This window comes from Oncorhynchus mykiss, chromosome 2 (assembly GCF_013265735.2).
Source record: "Oncorhynchus mykiss isolate Arlee chromosome 2, USDA_OmykA_1.1, whole genome shotgun sequence".
Lineage (NCBI taxonomy): Eukaryota > Metazoa > Chordata > Actinopteri > Salmoniformes > Salmonidae > Oncorhynchus > Oncorhynchus mykiss.
Window position 1 is genome coordinate 6,939,671 of NC_048566.1, and position 24,330 is coordinate 6,964,000.

At 43.4% G+C, this 24,330-nt stretch overlaps 2 protein-coding genes across 23 annotated transcripts in view; both read left to right on the top strand.

Moving 5' to 3' along the window:
* Positions 1-1,794: 1,794 nt before the first annotated feature.
* Positions 1,795-4,373, top strand: LOC110535156 (pro-neuropeptide Y-like). 2 transcript variants are annotated; one of them, XM_021620021.2, is made up of 4 exons: positions 1,795-1,898; positions 2,261-2,442; positions 2,691-2,780; positions 3,081-4,373. In XM_021620021.2, the coding sequence occupies exons 2-4, from the start codon at positions 2,261-2,263 to the stop codon at positions 3,106-3,108; spliced, it is 300 nt and encodes a 99-aa protein (XP_021475696.2). In that variant the 5' UTR covers positions 1,795-1,898; the 3' UTR covers positions 3,109-4,373. The 2 variants fall into 2 exon arrangements, with proteins under 2 accessions (XP_021475696.2, XP_036792547.1); XM_036936652.1 differs by having other exon boundaries at positions 1,805-2,442.
* Positions 4,374-4,594: 221 nt separating this feature from the next.
* The window catches only part of mpp6a (membrane protein, palmitoylated 6a (MAGUK p55 subfamily member 6)), a 50,451-nt gene continuing 30,715 nt past the window's right edge, over positions 4,595-24,330 (top strand). For all 21 annotated transcript variants that reach the window (XM_036936557.1, XM_036936594.1, XM_036936600.1 and 18 more), the window contains exons 1-4: positions 4,595-4,916; positions 8,961-9,060; positions 17,639-17,757; positions 21,540-21,692. In XM_036936557.1, coding sequence (XP_036792452.1) covers positions 17,641-17,757; positions 21,540-21,692 — 270 coding nt within the window. In that variant the 5' untranslated portion in view covers positions 4,595-4,916; positions 8,961-9,060; positions 17,639-17,640. The remainder of the gene's footprint in view (positions 4,917-8,960; positions 9,061-17,638; positions 17,758-21,539; positions 21,693-24,330) is intronic.

A 24,330-nucleotide genomic window follows, 5' to 3' on the forward strand; every position in this document is an offset into this window, starting at 1 on the left:
TATGGTCCTAGGGCTCAGGTCCTCGGAGAGAGAGAATTAGAGAGAGCATACTTAAATTCACACAGGACACCGGTTAAGACAGGAGAAGTGCTCCAGATATAACAAACTGACACCCCCCCCCCCCCCCCCCCCCCAAGTACTGGAGGCTGAGACAGGAGGGGTCAGGAGACACTGTGGCCCCATCCGATGATACCCCCGGACAAGGCCAAACAGGAAGGATATAACCCCACCCACTTTCCCAAAGCACATCCCCCACACCACTAGAGGGATATCTTCAACCACCAACTTACCATCCTGAGACAAGGCCGAGTATAGCCCACAAATATCTACAATGGCACCCTATTCCTTACATAGTGCACTACAATGGGAATAGTGTGCTATGTGGGACGCTACCTTGGAGTTGATCCTCCCGCCGACACGTCCATCAATATTAACGGTGAATTATAATTACTGAAGACCACAAGAGCAAAGCAGCTAAACTCTTCTTAATTGCTGAAGGCCACAAGGGCAGAGCAGCTAAACTCCTCTCCTGTCTGACTAGATGCAGGGAAGTCAATCATGTGAGTGAAAAGATGGGAGAATGTTCTAGCTCAGGAAATGTATTATTGGTTTCTTCTGAGGTTTTTGCCGTATATTGATGACCATAAGATAAGTCTCAAAAGGATTGATTCACTGAATAGACTGGAGCCAACAAGTATTACTTAGATTATTATAAAAGGCATGTACATACATTTCAGCTTTCCATTTTTAATTAACTTTTCTAAAAACATAATTCCACTTTAACATCATGGGCTATTGTGTGTGTGTGGATCAGCGACACAATCTAAATGGAATCCATTTTAATTTCGGGCTATACACAAAATGTAGAAAGTGCAGACTTTCTGAAGTATTCAGTAGATGTTATCTGAATTCAGACCTTTCTGAAGTATTCAGTACATGCTATCTGAATTCAGACTTTCTGAAGTATTAAGTACATGCTATCTGAATTCAGACCTTTCTGAAGTATTCAGTAGATGTTATCTGAATTCAGACCTTTCTGAAGTATTCAGTACATGCTATCTGAATTCAGACTTTCTGAAGTATTCAGTACATGCTATCTGAATTCAGACTTTCTGAAGTATTCAGTACATGCTATCTGAATTCAGACTTTCTGAAGTATTCAGTACATGCTATCTGAATTCAGACTTTCTGAAGTATTCAGTACATACTATCTGAATTCAGACCTTTCTGAAGTATTCAGTACATGCTATCTGAATTCAGACTTGACTCTGGGCCCATCCATATTCCAACGAGCCTTTCAATGGAAGCACATTATTCAGACATGGACTTGCACTGGCATTGCTTATCATAACATAAATTGCAGTTGTCAGAGGTCGATAGCATGGTTGAGCAAAGTTTAGTGACTCATTACAAATATTTAGTTTCCTATTGATGTAATGCTCTTAACAAGTTTGTCTCTTCAAAGAGGATCATACTCGACCTACAGTTGATAAATGATTTATTCCGTGTGCGACATTATTCAATGACCGTCCATACATTTGATTACACACCCAAATAAAAGGTGTAGATGACAATGACGCATTTCCTTACTTTAAATCTCAACATGAAATCAGCATTGTTCATGTCAAACACTGAAGACTAGTTAAGTAGGCATATACATATCTATATCCTGGTTTAACGTTTGGCAAAGTGCTATATTACCCATCCCTGAACTCTTTTCCTTGCAGTCTGAGGTGAACATTACTTATGTGTTCTTTTGGGCACCCCCCCCCTCCCCTCTCCTCCAAATGCGCTCCCTGCCACAGATATAAAACTCACTGGATGCTTGCTGCCAAACACAGTTGCGAGCACAGAACAGTCATTCAACGAAAAACCATCTCCAGTCTTCACAACATAAAGTGAGTAAAAAGCACTTTTCTATTGCTGACTATTTGCCTTTTTATAGACTTCCAGGATTTTTGTAAAGTTGCTCTTGATTGAATTACTAAAGAAAATATTTGTCCTCTGGAAAACCTTGTTTTCTGCACATTCAAAATATAAGAGTTGGTTAATATTTTTTCAGTTGGTTATTAAAGATGATGGAATTTTGTTTTGGATAACAAGGTGTCGTTGGCTTTATGGTTCATTTTATAAGTTATTACGCACAGTAGCAAATAAAAATAATTGCATTTTATTGGCTACAATATGAACTAAGGACAGGAGCGTAGTCACAGTGCATTTGTTTTCTAGTTTGTTTCTCTGCGCTTTTGTGTGTTTTTAGATGCGCGCTAACGCAGCGATGTCTCTGGGTATGCTGGCCGTGTACTTGCTGATATGCATGTCCAATCTGATGGCCGCGTATCCATCCAAACCCGTCATTCCCGCAGAAGATGCGCCTGGCGAGGACTTCGCCAAGTACTTCTCTGCACTCAGACACTACATCAACCAAATCACTCGACAGCGGTGAGTTCTCCATCTGGTGAGGGGAAGGTACAGCACATGATGAAGATTATTATTTGGAGTAAACAATGAAAGGCATACATTAAACAAGATGTGCATTTGATCCCAGAAGATAACACTTGAAAAACACATTTCCAAAGTGGTTCTGATGCTTCTGTTTTTGTTGCCTTTCACAAAATATCTGTATTTCATATAAGGTTTAACTTTCTAAATGTTTTCCTTTTTATTTGTACTCGTTACCTCTCTCTCAGGTATGGGAAAAGATCCAGCCCTGATATGGTGTTCTCTGACCTGCTACAGAGGGAGAGCACAGAGAGCGTCCCACTAGCAAGCTATGGAAGGTGGGTGTAAAAACATACCGAGGATACCGATATACCTGTCCTCAGAATGATCAGCTTTAGACATCATCTTTTTGGGGGTGAGGATTAGTAGCCTAAATCTAATCCATTCTTGTTTCAAGTAGTTTCATACTGTCAGAGATGCTGTTCCTCATTGTTTATTGGGCCACTATAACCTATAGGCTATAGTATATTGTGCATTTGAGAGTAACAGACACAGCAATAGTCAATTACTTATTAGTCAATGGACCAATATAATAATGGACCAACGTTTATGAACACTTTGCTTGTTTCTCCTGACAGATATGAGGATCTACCGTTGTGGTGGTGAAGCCAGTGTATTACGGACTTCCATACCAGTCCCTTTCAACAACACCACACTGCCTGTTTGTCACAGCACCACAACAACACCACACTGCCTGTTGGTCACAGCACCACAACAACACCACAACAACACCACACTGCCTGTTGGTCACCGACTCGACCTGGACTTTAATGGATATCTACAGCCTGCATGCAACCACCTCCCTGTCTGTCTGTCATAGTAGAAGTGTCCTGTACATATGTTACTTTCTCCTTTTGTGCATCACACTGTGTACTGTAAACCAAAATAAACATTTACTGGTTGGATCAAAATGCATCATATAAAGTACCTTGGATCAATGTTTTAGAATGTGACTCTGTTTTAAGTATATAAACAAGAAAATCCTAGGACTCCAGAATCAGAAAGTAAGCAAAGTGGTCTTTCTTAAAGAAAAACATTTCTAGTGTGTTTTTTTTTTAAACACTTATTGGATACTAGTTGTTCCTGCCACAACCAGGACGAGGACCTACACCTAGAACCAGTGCTGCACAGGGTTCTCTTTGTTCCCACAGGTTTTACTAAGATATACTGCCCTCTTCTGGACTGGCCTTAGTACCCTGACACCATTATACTCCAGCTTGGACTGTAGCCTTCAAACAGCTGTCTGGGGTGAGAGGTGAGAATAACAATCTATTAATTCTGTCCATTATTTCAATGTGTAACATTGTTAATCTTTCACTGGTCTGTGTGGATTTGTATTGTGTACAATCGTTCTATATAACAGCACCTTGCCTAACATGAAAACAGATTTTAAGGTGTAGAATCATTAAGTGGCCTGGGATCCCTATGGATCCCTGGTCAAAAGTAGTTCACTATGGAATAGGGTACAATTTGGGACACTGGCCTGGTTACCTCCAAAGGGACATGAGATAATGAGATCTGGTGCATGAACCCAGTTACCTAATCTCTGTCCTAAATGGCACCCTCTGTAGTGCACTATTTATTGCCTGGTAGGGTACCACTTGGGACTAGGTCCTGTTTTAGAAGATAGAACAGTCCCTGCATACTAATGGGTTCATTGTTCTAGAATGCTCAAATGTAACACAAGGTTATGTCCCAAATTGGCACCCTGTTCTCTATATTGTGGACTACTTTTGACCAGGGCTCAGTAGTGCACTATGTATGGAATAGGGTGCCAATTTGAGATGTAGACATACAGTAGGGTTCTTTATGTTGACGGCCAGATAATCATGTCAGGTCATGTTATGTCTTTGGCTGTACTGAATAAATAGGCCACTGCTGTCTCTGGTTTTTAATGCTTATTTATTTCACAAGGAGTATGAATGTGTAACAGTGGCTAGTCATGTTGTGTAACTAACATAGGGCTTTTACGTCCCAAATGGCACCCTATTCCCTATATAGTGCTCTACTTTTGACCAGGACCCATAGTGGGCTTTACTATATAGGGTGCCATTTGAGATGTTTATGTGTGGGTTAAAACGGTTTGTGGAGCGCAGGAGACCCAGATGATCATAGTCGATGTCAAATGCAGAATCTATAATTTATGAAATAATTACTCCTATTGAAAACTATATGAACAGAAAAGAGCAAGTCTGAAGTTCTCACACCGATATCTGTAGTACGTTAAACGAGTGGGTGGGAACTACATTAACTAGCTCCTCGTCTCTAAAGTGGACTTCGAGATCAAGCGTCATTCGGCGGCATGTCTCCAGGACAGGAGTCGACTGTTGCGCGCAAGGAAAAGTAGCCTCGTCTGGGGTGCAGGGAATCTATGGAGACTTGAAAGTCTGACTGAAGGACACGGAGAACGTCAGGTAAAGTCATACATTTTTTTAATGACCATCTTCTTCGAAACCGCATGAGGGGCTTAGTGCCACGAAAAAGGGTTCAAATAGCGAAACGCAAGTCAGGTTAGCAATCCACTCACCATTCTGGCAACACTCGCTAGCTAGCTAACACTAGCTGGATCCAGTCAGGCTGGAACTCAGTTGATTGCTAGCAAGCTAATAATAACACGCTAGCTACCACTGCTAACCTAACAAAGAGCATATTTCTAGACTAGATTTGAACTAGTTGGCTAGCTAAGCCAGATATCCAGTTAGATTGTTTTGCCACAAGTTATGACGTGGAATTGTGCCAAATGCTCCGCTGTTATTTTGTTTAGCTCTAAATAGCTCAAATACAAATTTAGTTTAATTGACCATTAAAGTGGTTGTATTTGCTTGATATCTAACGGGACAGTTTACTAATAAAGTTAGCAAACCACTAGGAAGGTGTCCCATGCGACCTCTCATCTGCTCGGTCTCAGCCGAACGGGAAACCAAAAATGTCTGCACGTGTTCCGCACCCCGCACAGGAAGCTAGCTGATAGTGTGTGTGCCTTACTCTAACGAGTTGTGTGTGCCTTACTCTAACGAGGTGTGAGTCCCAAATGTGTTATTTGGAGTGTAACTCGTGTGTTTGTGAGATATGTGTTTGCTTTCTGGAAGATTCCACGTGTTGAGCTGTACGAGTCAGACATGTTAGACACATTGAGAAAGAACACTTTAGTGTCAACAATGGAGAGAGTAGTCAAATGTCTTGCTTTGCATGGATCGGCCTTTTTTGTTGTTGGCTACGTGTAGTTAATTACCCTATACATTATTCTGTCAGTGCCGGCTTGCTCACACAATGAGCCCATCATTTCACCACGACTTGGACGTTTCCATTGCCACAATGAATGATAAAACAGATTGTCCCATCTAACAACTTTGGATACCTCGTGGTGTCCCAAATGATACCCAACTCACTACATAGTACACTAGGTGGCGTCACTGTACAGGGAAAGGGTTTCAGGTGGGACGGATGTCTTTTTATTTTTAATGCCTTTATTTGGGAGACGTGATCTGTTTTGGATCAACAATAAAACACAGACCAGAAATGGTCATGCCGAATTTGGACCTCTTCCTGTAATCAGTGTTTTTTTTTGTTGTTCTTCATTCCTGTGGTAGTGTTCAAATCCTTGTTTGCGTCTGAGGTTGAGCTATATACATCTTTCAACTTTAAAAAGCCTTATGAAATGGTGTAAAGCTGAGGGGGCGGTCCAGGAGACAGACGGGTGGCTTATTCAATGGAGTACAGTAGTACGATCCTTCAGATAGGAAAGCATACTTTTCTATTGAAATGGTCTGTAACATTACACTGAAGCACTCTCCTGAATAAGCCTCTGGTCTGACAGTGAAACCCATTCATCCCTGTAGCCTGCTGCTTATTATATGGGGTGGCAGGGTAGCCTAGTGGTTAGAGCGTTGGACTAGTAACCGGAAGTTCATATCCCCGAGCTGACATGGTACAAATCTGTCGTTCTGCCCCTGAACAGGCAGTTAACCCACTTTTCCTAGGCCGTCATTGAAAATAAGAGTTTGTTCTTAACTGCCTTCCCCATGGTCCCTGTCTGCGTCCCTTCACCCGGGTACTTAGCTTGGTCCCTTTCCTTAGTTGAGTCCCTGGTCTGGTCCTTTCCCCCTGGTCCCTGGCTGGGACGCTGGTCTGGTCCTTTCCCCCTGGTCCCTGGTCCTTTCCCCCTGGTCCCTGGCTGGGATGCTGGCTGGCTTCAGGGTTTAATTGAGGTGTTGGAGAATCCAGAGAATTTCAGCCTCTGTGGGAATGCTGCTGGCGAGAGCAGCAGTGTGTATCACACCCTGGTTGTCTCCCAAATGGCAAAGGGTGCTATTTGGGAGACAACCAGCGTGTGAATTCTGATTCCCTCTGAAGTGTGTAGTTCGTGTGTACTGCACTCATTCACTCCCCCTCACATACAGTATTTGAAAAGGAATGGACTGGTGTGAACCTGGAGTCCTCCGTTGAAACAATAACGAAGTGGCCCACCCCGCCTCGGGTTTGTTCAGAAGCTGAGGGAAGAGCCTGGATAAATGTAACCACTCTCAAATGCATAGACAGAGCTATGGATGCAAAGACTGACCATCCATGATATCAACATTATAGGTATTACCATGTTTTGAGGCTATACAGTGTTTGTTTCCAATTACATTGTTTACAAACATTGAGAGTTTATATTTTTGTGTTCTGATGGGGGTACAACAGTTGAACTAAGCTCATGAGACATAAGTTAGCCTATATTCTTCAAGAATCAATGTGTGTATATAGCATTCATTTAGAAGTCAACAAATTAATGTAGCAACTAAGGATTCTAGCTTTAAGGAATATGGTGGATATAATCCCCTCTCAAATTCATGCTTAAACCCATCCAGTGCTCTAATTTAAACCCACATAAAAAAATACCACACTTTACTATGTAATACTATAGTACTTACTATAGAATTCTGTAGTAAAACTTAGTATACTACATACTGTAGTAGTACAATTCCCTCGATCATGTGTAGTACTTAGTATAGCATTGTGTAGTATAGTGTACAATGCTATAATACATATTAAGGTATTATCCACACAAAAAAACACTAGTAAATACTACAGTATTTAATTTGCATATACCCTGCCCATTCCCCCTCCCCCATATCACAATTTGTGCCACCCGTAAGTCAGAAACCTACATGACAAGTACAAAGCATATAATGTGTTCCCTTTGGTTATAGAAAAGAGTAGAAGCTCTGAAGTCCCCGTTTAGAACCCAGTCCTACCTATCTACAGGTTATCTCCTCTTTTAGTCTTTCTCCAGTATTTTTCCTCAAGGAGAAAGCTCCCCACTTCTGTCTCAAAGATAAACAAAAACACTTCAGTAAATACTACATACAGTAATGTCCCCAAAAACACTTCAGAAAATACTACAATATACTACAGTCTGCAAAAAACACTACAGTAATTACTGTTTCTATATAATAAAAATACTACAGGATTTGTACTATAGTAAACTGTAAACACTACAGTATATATTAATGTTGGGCGATACCCTGATTTTCATACCGTCATATTGATTCTGTACTGTTTACTATAGTAAACAGGGATTTATTTGACACAGATTTATTGTAGTTAGTTAATAAGCAGTGGTGTAGGCACTCACCCTCAGTCCAACGTGCGGGGGTGTATGTATGTCCAGCGTGCGGGGGTGTATGTATGTCCAGCGTGCGGGGGTGTATGTATGTCCAGCGTGCGGGGGTGTATGTATGTCCAGCGTGTGGGGGTTGGGGCCCCAACCCCAAAATAAGTCATTTTTTAAAACGGTATTGAAAATCATACTGTCAATATTTCGAAATACCCCGGTATATCGCCCAAGCCTAGTAGTGTTTTTGCAACACTACAGTGAATACTACAGTATTCCTACCATAGTATACACTATAGTATTTATTTCATGTGGGAACTCACAAGGTGGAGTGAGTTAAGTACACACACCTCAGGGAGAAGGCCTGGGTAGAGAATCTGGACGGTTTGAATGTTCGCTTTAAATGCTACTGATCCCCGTGGTGATGAAAACCAACCTGACAAATATAGGCCACACAATGATACCAGGGACTTGGCAGCTCTGGAGTTGACTACTTGCACTCTTGACCTCTAGGGTAATCAACATAATGCGATTAATGCTTTTCAGTCCCCCCCCCCCCAGAACGGTATGACCACATTACTTTCTTTGTCCAATCAGAAAGCACACACTAAGAGTGAGGAATTAAATCCCTCTGGAGTGGCAGTGATCTGACCAAATGGAAACTGTTGAACATTACAGCATGTTGTCTACAGCAAGACTAAAATGGTTGGACTATTGTCCTTTAAAGGTCGACGCGGCCATTTCAGATGAGTCACTCTGAAGCTATTTAAGTTGGAAAGCAAGCATTTCAGGTTAGCTAGCAATCCCGTATTATTGGGCATTGGGTAATAACAAGGTGTTGTCTCCCTGTGTTCCTTTTCAGGTTCTTCTGTGTTGCCACAGGCAGGCAGGCCACCAGATGACTGGTGTGTACTGGGAGTAGGGCTTTCAGCCGCTGCGCTGCGTTGGAGCACAATTCACAGGTGAGTGTCAGAGGTTCACTTCCTGCTTTACTACTTCCATTCTTCTGTCACGTACGTCCACCCCTTTTCTTTTTTTTTTAACACTGATTGGTTAAACATGAATCTATGTTTGAAACAATGCTCCATTCATGAGGATGTCTGAGTAACTAAGGTGTGAAGAGGGACAACAATGTGTCTGTTGTGGAAATGTCTTTTCTGCTGTGTGTGTCCATCCATCTGGACAACCCAGCCACAGCGTGTTTGATTAGGCCAGTTTGTACTCTCCTCTGTGCTCTGTCCCGACAGTGGGGTTGGATCGGGCAGTTTGTACTCTCCTCTGTCTGGACACTGGGGTTGGTTAGGGCAGTTTGTACTCTTTTCCCTTTATAGGGAACTACTTCTGACCAGGGCTCATAGGATGCTATTTGGGGCACAACCTTTATCCAGGAGGAGTGGGGAAAAAACCCATCCTCTCCACCAAGACTTTGAAACTATGTAAAAAAGAGTGATCAACGTTGTTGTTAACATCCTGGTTGGTAGCTGATGAAGTGGAAACCTTTTGGGTCCCCTACCCTCTCCAGCCTTCCAGGTGCTGTGTTGTCTGTGAGTCTGCCTGAGGTGAGGGCAGACAGACTGGTTTTGATATAGGGTGAAGTTGCCCTTAGACACTGATCTTGGGACAGTTTAGCATTTTCCCCCACTAATGGTTAAGGTTAGGATTGGAGGTGGAGAAGCCTATCATTGATCTGTACCTAGGGGAAAGTTCATCCTGTAGTGTTATTGTTCCATTCAAGTGTCTCTCAAAAACATATTATTTACAAGGTGTTATAATGGGCCGCTGTTGTTTGCATTGTGGCTACATGGGGTTTGTTTACATGTCAGATTGTTGTATAATACACCTGAGTATACCACACCTTAGGAACACCTGACCTAATATTGAGTCTCAAAGGATCATAGGGGTTTAAAGGGTGTGTCTCAGTCACCAGATCTCAACCCAATTTCAACACTTATGGAAGATTCTGGAGCGGCGCCTGAGACTGTGTTTTCCACCACCTTTATCAATACACCAAATGATGGAATTTCTCATGGAAGAATGGTGTCACATCCCTCGAATAGAGTTCCAGATACTTGTAGAATCTTTGCCTTGGTGCATTGAAGCTGTTCTGTTGGCTCGTGGTGCCCAACGCCCTAATTTGGGCTTTCCTTTATTTTGTTACCTCTATGTTAGTGTGTGCAAGTCAAAGTCCTTGTGATTTTGTCATGATTTTTTTTGTGAAGATTAGAACATAGACCAGAGAAAGCTGTCAGTAGGCTGTGACAAGCCTTGGTTTGAGTGTTTCACCAGTAACCACTTATAGGCTTGAATTGGGAAACGGTTCTGTTCTCTTATATAGTTAATGTTGGAGACATCTACCAGTGGGACCCGTCAATGTCTGTCCCAAATGGCACCCTATTCCCTATATAGTGCACTATGATTGGTCTTGGTCAAAAGTAGTGCACTATAAAGGGAATAGGATGCCATTTGGAACTTCTCCATTGTTTTAGCGAGTTGCTTGTTGGGGTTATGGAAATGAAGGCGTTTCGTACTGAATCACTCCATTGATGGTCGCTTACTGCTCCAGTTGTTTCACCCTTGTTATGCCGGGTATTTTACATCAAGACCCTACATTTGTGTTTGATCTTGATTTTTTTGGAATTTGTCACTGTGCACTCATTAATATCCAAATCAAATGTCGTTACCATAGAAGTTAAAATAGACAGTTTAAAGGGGCGTGTTTCATCAACATCCATCTTGAATTATACAAAGGGTGGGTCTAATCCTGAATGCTGGTTGGTTAAAACTGCATTCCACCCGGTGTCTATTCCATAAGTTACCACCGGCTAAATCTATGACTTTTTAAATTGAATCTGTTCTTTCTGACTACACAATCCACTGTTTCATCAGCCCAGCCAGGCAATTTATAAACTTAACCTCCACTATAAAAAGTATGTAGACATTATCTCGTGTTTCTTTTAGGCTAACATTTAGTTTACAACAGTGGGTATTTGTATAAACCTCGCTGTCTGTCTCTCCGACATTTGAATATTGAAACAATGTAATATCCAGCTGTCCCATAGTAATGAAGGAGTCGGGACGAGACAGGAGGCAGCTTTTCTTAGCCAGTCGAAATCATGAGTCAGCTGGCATCATTTTTATGGTTTGTTCGTTCTAAATGTTCTATTGCCATACTGGCTGACAACGTTCTTATCCCTTGCTTGCTTGCTAGCCAACTACGGATAACTTACAATCAGGTCAAACAGCAAAGGAGATGCATTTGCATTTGTTTAAGCTGTTTTCTAGTGATTGGATACATCCAATGCGCTAATGAGGCGTGATTTCACCTGGCATAGAAAATGTGTTCTCTTGTCAGGACACTGTTGTTCATAGGAGCTAGGCAACAGCACAGCTAACACAATCACATCAAACTGAAGCTGGAAAGACTGGAAACTAGCTGCGCTTTGTTTCATTTGACATTTTTTCAATTGACATTTATTTTTGTGTGTGTATATACACTGCTGAAAAAAATAAAGGGAACACTTAAACAACACAATGTAACTCCAAGTCAATCACACTTCTGTGAAATCAAACTGTCCACTTAGGAAGCAACACTGATTGACAATAAATGTCACATGCTGTTGTGCAAATGGTAAGAGACAACAGGTGGAAATTATAGGCAATTAGCAAGACACCCCCAATAAAGGAGTGGTTCTGCAGGTGGGGACCACAGACCACTTCTCAGTTCCTATGCTTCCTGGTTGATGTTTTGGTCACTTTTGAATGCTGGCGGTGCTTTCACTCTAGTGGTAGCATGAGACGGAGTCTACAACCCACACAAGTGGCTCAGGTAGTGCAGCTCATCCAGGATGGCACATCAATGCGAGCTGTTTGGTTTGCTGTGCCTGTCAGCGTAGTGTCCAGAGCATGGAGGGGCTACCAGGAGACAGGCCAGTACATCAGGAGACGTGGAGGAGGCCTTAGGAGGGCAACAACCCAGCAGCAGGACCGCTACCTCCGCCTTTGTGCAAGGATGAGCAGGAGGAGCACTGCCAGAGCCCTGCATAATGACCTCCAGCAGGCCACAAATGTGCATGTGTCTGCTCAAACGGTCAGAAACAGACTCCATGAGGGTGGTATGAGGGCCTGACGTCCACAGGTGGGGGTTGTGCTTACAGCCCAACACAGTGCAGGACGCTTTTCATTTGCCAGAGAACACCAAGATTGGCAAATTCGCCACTGGCGCCCTGTGCTCTTCACAGATGAAAGCAGGTTCACACTGAGCACATGTGACAGACGTGACAGAGTCTGGAGACGCCGTGGAGAACATTCTGCTGCCTGCAACATCCTCCAGCATGACCGGTTTGGCGGTGGGTCAGTCATGGTGTGGGGTGGCATTTCTTTGGGGGGCCGCACAGCCCTCCATGTGCTCGCCAGAGGTCGCCTGACTGCCATTAGGTACCGAGATGAGATCCTCAGACCCCTTGTGAGACCATATGCTGGTGCGGTTGGCCCTGGGTTCCTCCTAATACAAGACAATGCTAGACCTCATGTGGCTGGAGTGTGTCAGCAGTTCCTGCAAGAGGAAGGCATTGATGCTATGGACTGGCCGCCCGTTCCCCAGACCTGAATCCAATTGAGCACATCTGGGACACCACCTCATCAGGAGCATGCCCAGGCGTTGTAGGGAGGTCATACAGGCACGTGGAGGCCACACCCACACTACTGAGCCTCATTATGACTTGTTTTAAGGACATTACATCAAAGTTGGATCAGCCTGTAGTGTGGTTTTCCACTTTAATTTTGAGTGTGACTAAAAATCCAGACCTCCATGGGTTGACATATTTGATTTCCATTGATCATTTTTGTGTGATTTTGTTGTCAGCACATTCAACTATGTAAAGAAAAAAAGTATTTAAGAAGATTATTTCATTCATTCAGATCTAGGATGTGTTATTTTAGTGTTCCCTTTATTTTTTGAGCAGTGTGTGTATATATATGTATGTAAAAAAATGATGCCAGCTGATTCATGATTTCAACTGGCTGAGAAATGCTGCCTGCCTCCCTGTTTGTCTCGTGTGGACTCGTTTATTACTATGGGACAGCTGGAGGTCGAATTTGAATACTGAAAACAGAGACAGACAGGAAGGTTTATATAAATCTCTGCTGTTGAAAACTAAATGTTAGTCTAAAATAAATGGTAGATAATGTCTAGATGCTTTTTATAGTGGAGATCAACTTTATAAATGACCTGTCAGGGTAGATGAGACGGTGGATTCAGCAGTCAGATGGAACAGAGTAAATAGGCATTTTAACTTCAGAAATTTAGCCGCTGGTAACTTGTGGAATAGACACAGGCTGGAATGTGTTTCAGGATTAGACCGACTCGTTGTATAAAACTAGACATGATCGCCTGGTCTTCCCGATATCTACTAAGGTGTGAGACAGGCCGTTCATACAAGGACCTGTACATACAAAGTATTCAGACCCCTTGACCTTTTCCACGTTTTGTTACATTACAGCCTTATTCTAAAAAAAAATAACAAATTTAAATCATCAATCTTTAAAAAAAATTTTTATGTAACCTAACTAGGCAAATCATCAGTTAAGAACAAAAATTAAATATCACATTCACTACCGTTCTAAAGTTTGGGGTCACTTAGAAGGTCCTTGTTTTTGAAAGAAAAGCATATTTTTTTTTGTCTATATAACATTAAATTGATCAAAAATACAGTGTAGACATTGTTAATGTTGTAAATGACTATTGTAGCTGGAAACGGCTGATTTTATTTTTAATGGAATATCTACGTAGGGGTACAGAGGCCCATTATCAGCAACCATCACCCCTGTGTTCCAATGGCACGTTGTTAGCTAATCCAAGTTTATCATTTTAAAAGGCTACTTGATCATTAGAAAACCCTTTTGGAATTATGTTAGCACAGCTGAAAACTGCTGATTTAAAGAAACAATAAAACTGGCCTTCTTTAGACTAGTTGTGTCTGGCGCATCAGCATTTGTGGGTGCGATTACAGGCTAAAAATGGCCAGAAACAAAGACATTTTCTTCTGAAATTCATCACTTTTCTTGTTCTAAGAAATGAAGGCTATTCCATGCGAGAAATTGCCAAGAAACTGAAGATCTCGTAAAATGCTGTGTACCATTCCCTTCACAGAGCAGCTCAAACTGGCTCTAACCAGAATAGAAAGAGGGGTGAGAGGCCCCGGTGCACAACTGAGCAAGAGGACAAGTACATTAGTGTCTAGTTTGAGAAACAGACGCCTCACAAGTCCTCAACTGCCAGCTTCATTAAATAGTACCCGCAAAACACAAGTCTCAACGTCAACAGTGAAGAGGCGACTCCAGGATGCTGACCTTCTAGGCAGAGTTCCTGTGTCCAGTCTCAACGTCGACAGTGAAGAGGCGACTCCAGGATGCTGACCTTCTAGGCAGAGTTCCTGTGTCCAGTCTCAACGTCGACAGTGAAGAGGCGACTCCAGGATGCTGACCTTCTAGGCAGAGTTCCTGTGTCCAGTCTCAACGTCAACAGTGAAGAGGCGACTCCAGGATGCTGACCTTCTAGGCAGAGTTCCTGTGTCCAGTCTCAACGTCAACAGTGAAGAGGCGACTCCAGGATGCTGACCTTCTAGGCAGCATTGCAAAGAAAAAGCCTGATGTTGCCGCCACCATGCTTCACCATATGGATGGTGCCAGGTTTCCTCCAGATGTGACGCTTGGCAATCAGGCCAAACAGTTTTGGTTTAATCAGACCAGAGAATCTTCGCCTTTACAGTGCAAAAGTATTCATCCCCCTTGGCGTTTTTTCCTATTTTTGTTGAATTTCAACCTGTAATTTAAATTGATTTTTATTTGGATTTAATGTCATGTACATACACAAAATAGTCCAAATTGGTGAAGTGAAATGAAAAAAATAACTTATTTTAAAAAAAAACTGAAGTGGTGTGTACAAATATATTCACCCCTTTGCTTTGAAGCCCCTAAATAAGATCTGGTGAAACCAATTACCTTCAGAAGTCTCACAATTAGTTAAAGTCCACCTGTGTGCAATCTGTGTCACATGATCTCAGTATATATACTCCTGTTCTGAATGGCACCAGAGTCTGCAACACCACAAAGCAAGGGGCACCACCAAGCAAGCGGGGCCATGAAGACCAAGGAGCTCTCCAAACAGGTCAGGGATAACGTTGTGGAGAAGTACAGATCAGGGTTGGGTTATAAAAATAAAAAAAATCCCTAAACTTTACATCCCACGGAGCACCATTAAATCCATTATTAAAAAATGGAGAGAATATGGCACCACGACAAACCTGCCAAAAGAGGGCCGCCCACCTAAACTCACGGACCAGGCAAGGAGGGCATTAATCAGAGGGGCAACAAAGAGACCAAAGATAACCCTGAAGGAGCTACAAAGCTCCACAGTGGAGATTGGAGTATCTGTTCATAGGACCACTTTAAGCCGTACACTCCACAGAGAGCTGGGCTTTACGGAAGAATGGCCAGAAAAAATACATTGCTTAAAGAAAAAAATAGGCAAACACGTTTGGTGTTCGCCAAAAGGCATGTGGGAGACTCCCCAGACATATGGAAGAAGGTACATTGGTCAGATGAGGCAATTTGTTTTGGATTTTTCGCCATCAATGAAAATGCTATGTCTGGTGCAAACCCCACACCTCTCATCACCCCGACGTCACCATCCCCACAGTGAAGCGTGGTGGTGGCAGCATCATGCTGTGGGAATGTTTTTCAACCTCCAGGGACTGGGAAACTGGTCAGAATGATGGATGGCGCTAAATACCGGGAAATTCTTGAGGGAATCCTGTTTAAGTCTTCCAGAGATTTGAGACTGTGACAGAGGTTCACGTTCCAGCAGGGCAATTACCCTAAGCATACTGCTAAAGCAACAATCGACTGGTTTAAAGGGAAACATTTAAATGTCTTGGAATGACCTGGTCAAAGCCCAGACCTCAATCCAATTTAGGATCTGTGGTATGACTTAGATTGCACCAGTGGAACCCATCCAACTTGAAGGAGCTGGAGCAGTTTTGCCTTGAAGAATGAGCAAAAATCCCAGTGGCTAGATGTGTCAAGCAAGTTGAGACATACCCCAAGAGACTTGTAGCTGTAATTGTTGCAAAAGGTGGCTCTACAAAATATTGACTTTGGGGGGGGTGAATAGTTATGCACGCTCAAGTTTTAGTTTTTTTGTGTGTCTTAATTCTTGTTTGTTTCATAATAAAAAAATATTTTGCATCTTCAAAGTGTTGTGTAAATCAAGTGATACAAACCACAAAAAACTATATTTTAATTCCAGGTTTTAAGGCAACAAAATGGGGAAAATGCCAAGTGGGGTGAATACTTTCGCAAGCCACTGTAGGTGCCTTTTGGCAAACTCTAAACGGGCTGTCATGTGCCTTTTTCTTGATGAGTGACTTCCGTCTGGCCTGTCCACCATAAAGGCCTGATTTGGTGGAGTGCTGTAGAGATAGTCACTCTGAGAACCTTCCAGAAGGACAACTATCAGGTTCTTTGTCACGTCCCTGACCAAGGCCCTTCTCCCCCGATTGCTCAGTTTGTCCGGGCGGCCAACTCTAGGAAGAGTCTTGGTGGCTCCAAGCTTCTTCCATTTTCAAGAATGATGGAGGCCACTGTGTTCTTGGGGATCTTCAATGCTGCAGAATTTTTTTGGTACCCTTCCCCCAGATCTGTGTCTCAACACAATCCTGTCTCAGAGCTATACGGACAATTCCTTCGACCTCATGGCTTGGTTTTTGATCTGACATGCACTGTCAACTGTGGGACCTTTTATATAGACAGGTGTGTGTGGCTTTCCAATCAATTGAAATTACCATTGGTAGAATCCAATCAAGTTGTAGAAACATCTCAAGGGTGATCAATGTAAACAGGATGCACCTGACCTCAATTTCGAGTCTCATAGGAAAGGGTCTGAATACTTATGTAAAGAAGGTATTTCTGTTTTTTAGTTGTAATAAATTGACAAACATTTCTCAGCCTGTTTATGGTTTATTGTGTGTAGATTGATGAGGAAAGAAAATAAATATAATGTAATCAATTTTAGAATAAGTCTGTAACGTAACAACGTGGACAAAGTGAATGGTTCTGAATACTTTCTGATTGCACTGTAGCTAGACATGACCGCCTGGTCTTCCTGGTAGCTAACTAGGTCAGACAGGAAGTCTCACCATCAGTGCACATTTACAAACATTCTCTAGTCAGAACATTCTGGTTTGATGTTGATGATGTGTGTTCTTATGTACCAAATATGCCAGGTGTTGTTGTGGGGGAAGGCCAGAGGGGGGAGGAATATTTTTTTATCCCTACGTGGAGCAGACGTTCGCTACCAAGTTTCTGCCGTATCACGACAACAGTCTAGGTTATCAGTGCTGATGTTTGGGAGTCTCTGCCATATACATAGGCTGACATTACGTGGCCTTCTGATTGCAAGTCTGCATAGAACTATTGATTTTGTGGATATAAAAATAGTATTATTTTTTATTTTTTTTTAAACATTTTGTGTTTTTCCTCCAGCCATGCAGCAGGTGCTGGATAACCTGAGAGACATGCCTCCCACCACGGGGGCCAAAGACATCGACCTCCTCTTCCTCAAGGGAATCATAGAGAGCCCCATAGTCCGCTCCCTCGCCAAGGTAACATACACACTCCATCTTATCATCAGTTAAGAGAGTAGAGAAGGAGGGGAGAGGAAGAGGCACTCAGTGCCACCATATAAATGTCTCCTCCGTCTTGTCAGAACGGACTGTGCCAATAACGGCCATGAGTCAAACAACAGCAGTCTGGAACGTTTTGGCCACGAGAGTTTGAATGTATGGTATGGCCAATTAGCCAGCCAGTCTGCCAGTACACGGCGCAACTGGCCAGCAATTATAGTTGCTTGCAACCGAGTTGTTTGTTGGTTGCTTGGGGAAACACCCCCCCCCCCCCCCCCCCCCCCTGCAACCAATAAGCATCTCATCTGCAACTTTGTGCAACTAGTTGCAAGCAACAGCCAATCAAAACAAACACTTTTGTCACATGATCCATTTGAAGGTTCGGAATTCCGACCCAATTGTCATGTCAACACAGCTGTTCGTGCTGCGCAGAACAACCCGCAATCAGGGTTGACAGAACAGAGACTAACACAACAGGAATTGTATACAAGTTATTTGTACATGGTTTAGCAGTCAATACATGTAATTTCGAAGAGAAGCCACACCTCTCCTTGACCAGTTTCAACTGAAATTGTCCACCATGAACTGTGCTAGCTTGGTTAGCTCGTTGTTAACTAGCTAGCTGTGTTGGTGTTTGCCGTGTAATTTTGGCTAGCTAGCTGTGTTGGTGTTTGCAATGTCCTTTTAGGCTAACTAGCTAAATTGTACAGGCTGCATTTCTACGGTGTCCTTGCTGTCACTATAACCAAACCGTTGGGTGAACACATTAGTGAAACCACGACGTAATGCAGCAGATGACATGGGTTGAGTTTAGAATTCTCAAACCATCCGCTTCAATTTGATTGGCTGTTGCTTGCAATTTTAATCACATTTGAGTTGCTTCATGTAACCAACCGCAAAGTTGCTTGAGATTACGTCACTTGCAACTGCAACTAGAATTGCGTTAAAGTGGCTTTGTGTAAGTAACCCCAGCCTAAGTCTCGGTGGTTACTGCCGGGTGCATGGGGTTAACAGCTGCACATCTATGTTTAACACTGCAGTGAAATGTCATCTACAACGTGTTTCAGAGGGCCAGCCATGTCACAGAGTCTGTAGAGGCCAGGGGCCTAATGCCTCATTTATAAACCGCAGTGGTGTTAAAGTACTTAAGTATAAATACTTTACAATTGAAGCAGTTTTTGTGGGTGTCTGTCCTTTACTTTAAAACCTGTTTCTGCACCTGGGCTGTATGGGTGAGGGGGAGTGTGGACAGTACACTGTGCAGTTGTCCCCTTGGTCGTATTTGATTATATTTTTTTCACTTTTGTAGTGGTGTAAAGTATTTTAGTACTTTTAAAGTATTTTTACTAAAGTTTTTTGGGGGTGAATCTGTACTATAGTAATCATATTTTTGACCAATTTTACTTCACTACATTCCTAAAAAAATGTACTTATTACTCCATACGTTTTCCATGACACCCAAAAGTACTCATTATGTTTTGAATGCTTAGTAGGACAGGAAAATTGTCTAATTGACACACTTATCAAGAGAACATTCCTGGTCATCCCTACTGGTCATCCTACTGCCTCTGATCTGACGGACTCACTAAACAGAGAACATTCCTGGTCATCCCTACTGCCTCTGATCTGGCAGACTCACTAAACAGAGGGCATCCCTGGTCCTCCCTACTGCCTCTGATCTGGAGGACTCACTAAACAGAGAACATCCCTGGTCCTCCCTACTGCCTCTGATCTGGTGGACTCACTAAACAGAGAACATCCCTGGTCATCCCTACTGCCTCTGATCTGGTGGACTCACTAAACAGAGAACATCCCTGGTCATCCTACTGCCTCTGATCTGACGGACTCACTAAACAGAGAACATTCCTGGTCATCCCTACTGGTCATCCTACTGCCTCTGATCTGACGGACTCACTAAACAGAGAACATTCCTGGTCATCCCTACTGCCTCTGATCTGGCAGACTCACTAAACAGAGGGCATCCCTGGTCATCCCTACTGCCTCTGATCTGGAGGACTCACTAAACAGAGAACATCCCTGGTCATCCTACTGCCTCTGATCTGACGGACTCACTAAACAGAGAACATCCCTGGTCATCCCTACTGCCTCTGATCTGGTGGACTCACTAAACAGAGAACATCCCTGGTCATCCTACTGCCTCTGATCTGGTGGACTCACTAAACAGAGAACATCCCTGGTCATCCTACTGCCTCTGATCTGACGGACTCACTAAACAGAGAACATTCCTGGTCATCCCTACTGCCTCTGATCTGGCAGACTCACTAAACAGAGGGCATCCCTGGTCATCCCTACTGCCTCTGATCTGGAGGACTCACTAAACAGAGAACATCCCTGGTCATCCCTACTGCCTCTGATCTGGTGGACTCACTAAACAGAGAACATCCCTGGTCATCCTACTGCCTCTGATCTGACGGACTCACTAAACAGAGAACATTCCTGGTCATCCCTACTGGTCATCCTACTGCCTCTGATCTGGAGGACTCACTAAACAGAGAACATCCCTGGTCATCCCTACTGCCTCTGATCTGGTGGACTCACTAAACAGAGAACATCCCTGGTCATCCTACTGCCTCTGATCTGACGGACTCACTAAACAGAGAACATTCCTGGTCATCCCTACTGGTCATCCTACTGCCTCTGATCTGACGGACTCACTAAACAGAGAACATTCCTGGTCATCCCTACTGCCTCTGATCTGGTGGACTCACTAAACAGAGAACATCCCTGGTCATCCCTACTGCCTCTGATCTGGTGGACTCACTAAACAGAGAACATCCCTGGTCATCCTACTGCCTCTGATCTGACGGACTCACTAAACAGAGAACATCCCTGGTCATCCCTACTGCCTCTGATCTGGTGGACTCACTAAACAGAGAACATCCCTGGTCATCCTACTGCCTCTGATCTGACGGACTCACTAAACAGAGAACATCCCTGGTCATCCCTACTGCCTCTGATCTGGTGGACTCACTAAACAGAGAACATCCCTGGTCATCCCTACTGCCTCTGATCTGGTGGACTCACTAAACAGAGAACATCCCTGGTCATCCCTACTACCTCTGATCTGGAGGACTCACTAAACAGAGAACATCCCTGGTCATCCCTACTGCCTCTGATCTGGAGGACTCACTAAACACAAAGAAGAAAAACGTGTTTAATTTTTGTTTTGTTTTTTGTACCGTCTTTGAAATGCAAGAGAAAGGCCATAAGGAGTAGTGTGTTTGTTTGTTGTGACATGCTGACATCTGGTGGACATTTTACACTAGGTTCACTTTTCACAGGGAAAAAACTGACCAGGGCACGCATAAATTAAATAAGTCTTTATTTCTACAGCATGGAATGCAACACAATGTGCTTCATAGGAAAAAAAACAACAAATAAAACCTGAAATATTTAATATTTACTACACAACAAATGAAAGAACAACAATAACTGAATGACTAAAAAGCACCCAAGGAAAAGCTCAACTTAAAAGCTGTTTTAAGATCTCTTTTAAATATGTCCACAGTTTCAGCCACCCTCAGGTTCTCTGGCAGCCTATTGGTCCCCCTCAGGTTCTCTGGCAGCCTATTGGTCCCCCTCAGGTTCTCTGGCAGCCTATTGGTCCCCCTCAGGTTCTCTGGTAGGCTGTTCCGGGGGCAGAATAACTAAACGTTGTCTCTCCATGCCTCTTGGTCCTGGACGTTGGGATAGTTAAAACCTGAACTAAATACTGTGTGTATTAATGTGTGTCTCTGCAGGCCCATGAGAGGCTGGCGGATGTGAAGCTGGAGGCTGTGAGAGACAACAACCAGCAGCTGGTCTCAGAGATCCTAGACTCCCTCACAGGACTGAGTAGTAGAGACGCCTCCGCTGAGGAACTAACCAACATCCTCCAGGAACCACACTTCAAGGTACCCACACACCTATGTGTACACACACACACAGTACCGTTGAGTTGTTAGAGCTAGCCTGAAAGTAGATTAGAGAATGACTGTCCTGTCAGGGCTGTTTACAGCAACAATCACCATATTACTCCTGAAGTCTCTGTCTCTCTGCCTCGCTGTCTCTGCCTCGCTGTCTCTGTCTCTCTGCCTCGCTGTCTCTGTCTCTCTGCCTCGCTGTCTCTGTCTCTCTGCCTCGCTGTCTCTGCCTCGCTGTCTCTGCCTCGCTGTCTCTGTCTCTCTGCCTCGCTGTCTCTGTCTCTCTGCCTCGCTGTCTCTGTCTCTCTGCCTCGCTGTCTCTGCCTCTCTGTCTCTGTCTCTCTGCCTCGCTGTCTCTGCCTCTCTCTCAAGATTCAATTAATTTCTATTTGCTTTATTGTCATTATGTAACAATGTACATGTTGCCAAAGTTTTCTTTGGAGATTTAACATTATTATTATAATAATAATCATCTCTCTCTCTCTGGTTGGAACTACACTACATGGTCAAAAGTATGTGGACACGTGCTCGTCGAACATCTCATTCCAAAATCACAGGCATTAATATGGATTTGGTTCCCCTTTGCTGCTATATCAGCCTTCACTCTTCTGGGAATTCTTTCCACTAGATGTTGGAACATTACTGCAGGGATTTGCTTCTATTCAGCCACAAGACCATTAGTGATGTCAGCACTGATGTTGGGTGATTAGGCCTGGCTCGCAGTCGGGGTTCCAATTCAACCCAAAGGTGTTATATGGGGTTGAGGTCAGGGCTCTGTGCAGGCCAGTCATGTTCTTCCACACAGATCTTGACAAACGATTTCTGCGTGGACCTCGCTTTGTGCACAGGGGCATTGTCATGCTGAAACAGGAAAGGGCCTTCCCCCAAACTGTTGCCACAAAGTTGGAAACACAGAATTGTCTAGAATGTCATTGTATGCTGTAGCGTGAAGTTTTCCCTTCAATGGAACTAAGGGGCCCGAACCATAAAAAACAGCCCCAGACCATTATTCCTCCTCCACCAAACTTTACAGTTGTCGCTATGCATTGGGACAGGTAGTGTTCTCCTGGCATCCGCCAAATCCAGATTCGTCTGTCAGACTGCCAGATGGTGAAACGTGATTCATCTTTTAAGAGAGTGATTGTTCACTGCTCCAGAGTCTAATGGCGGTGAGCTTTACACCACTCCAGCCGACGCTTGGCATTGCGCATGGTGATATCAGGCTTGTGTGCGGCCATGGCAACCCATTTCATGAAGCTCCCGACGAACAGTTCTTGTGCTGACGTTGCTTCCAGAGGCAGTTTGGAACTCAGTAGTGAGTGTTTCCTTTATTTAACTAGGCAAGCCGGTTAAGAAAAAAAATCTTATTTTCAATGACGGCCTAGGAACAATGGGTTAGATTTGTACCTTGTCAGCTCAGGGATTTGAACTTGCAACCTTCCGGTTACTAGTCCAACGCTCTAACCACTAGGCTACCCTGCCGCCCCAACCGAGGACAGGCGGTCTTTACACGCTTCAGCACTCGGCGGTCTCGTTCTGTGAGCTTGTGGCCTACCACTTCGCGGCTGAGACGTTGTTGCTCCTAGACGTTTCCACTTCACAATAACAGCATTTAAAAGTTGACCGGGGGGCAGCTCCGGCAGAGCAGACATTTGACGAACTGACTTCCTATGACGGTGCCACGTTTAAAGTAACTGAGCTCTTCAGTAAGGCCATTCTACTGCCAATGTTTGTCTATGGAGATTGCATGGCGGTGTGCTCGATTCTATAGACCTGTCAGCAACGGGTGTGGCTGAAATAGCTGTATCCACTCATTTGAAGGGGTGTCCACATACTTTTGTGTACAGTATCGATCAGTCAGGCAGGACACAATGTGGGCTTTCTGATGGTGTCAAGTTACCTCGATATTACTAAAGGTGTCCTGTAGGGGTCTATTTTGGGACCTGTCCTCTTTGCTATTTATATACGGTCTATCTGCAAAAACCTGTAACATTCATCTGTATGCAGATGACACTGTTATGTACGCTAATGGCCTTACGGCTGACCAGACTGCAGTCTGATTTTGTCACCTAGCAGAAAGTCCTTGTTGATTTTTAAAATTGGTACTTCATGCGTTACAAACTAAATGTATGATATTTTGTAATTCTCGTAGAAATACTTCAGATGGTTTACACATTTATGCATTGGATGGTTCTTTCATTGAGCAGGTTCCTGCCTAATAAATATCTGGGCTTTTGGATTGATAATAATTTGACCCGGATGAGCTAGTTTTAAAGGAAAAATTCCACCACAAAACTATATTTTAGTATCTGTTTCATTAGTCCATTGTTGACATCGTCCCAAAAGGTTTTCAAGATATGTAACTTTCAAAATACATAACTCATCCCTGTATGATGCATTTACCATCACATGGTTCTGTATGTCACTGGACTAATGAAACAAATACCAAAAGAAGCTGAGATTTTAAAGTAGTCTTCTTTTTATATAAATAGATTATGCCTCTCCCTAAACAGCAGGAAGGAGATTGTACAGTCAACTCCTCCTGCCAGTTCTTGACTACGGTGACACCATTCATGGGAGTGTAGCAGCCACTAGTCTGAAACCATTGGATGTCGTCAGTCTACCGTGG

Excerpts from the sequence above, each read along its gene's own strand:
- LOC110535156 (XM_021620021.2), top strand. The coding sequence starts at position 2,261 with ATGCGCGCTAACGCAGCGATGTCTCTGGGTATGCTGGCCGTGTACTTG. Across the intron at positions 2,443-2,690 it reads AACCAAATCACTCGACAGCG|GTATGGGAAAAGATCCAGCC; the intron begins GTGAGTTCTCCA and ends CCTCTCTCTCAG. Across the intron at positions 2,781-3,080 it reads CCACTAGCAAGCTATGGAAG|ATATGAGGATCTACCGTTGT; the intron begins GTGGGTGTAAAA and ends TTCTCCTGACAG.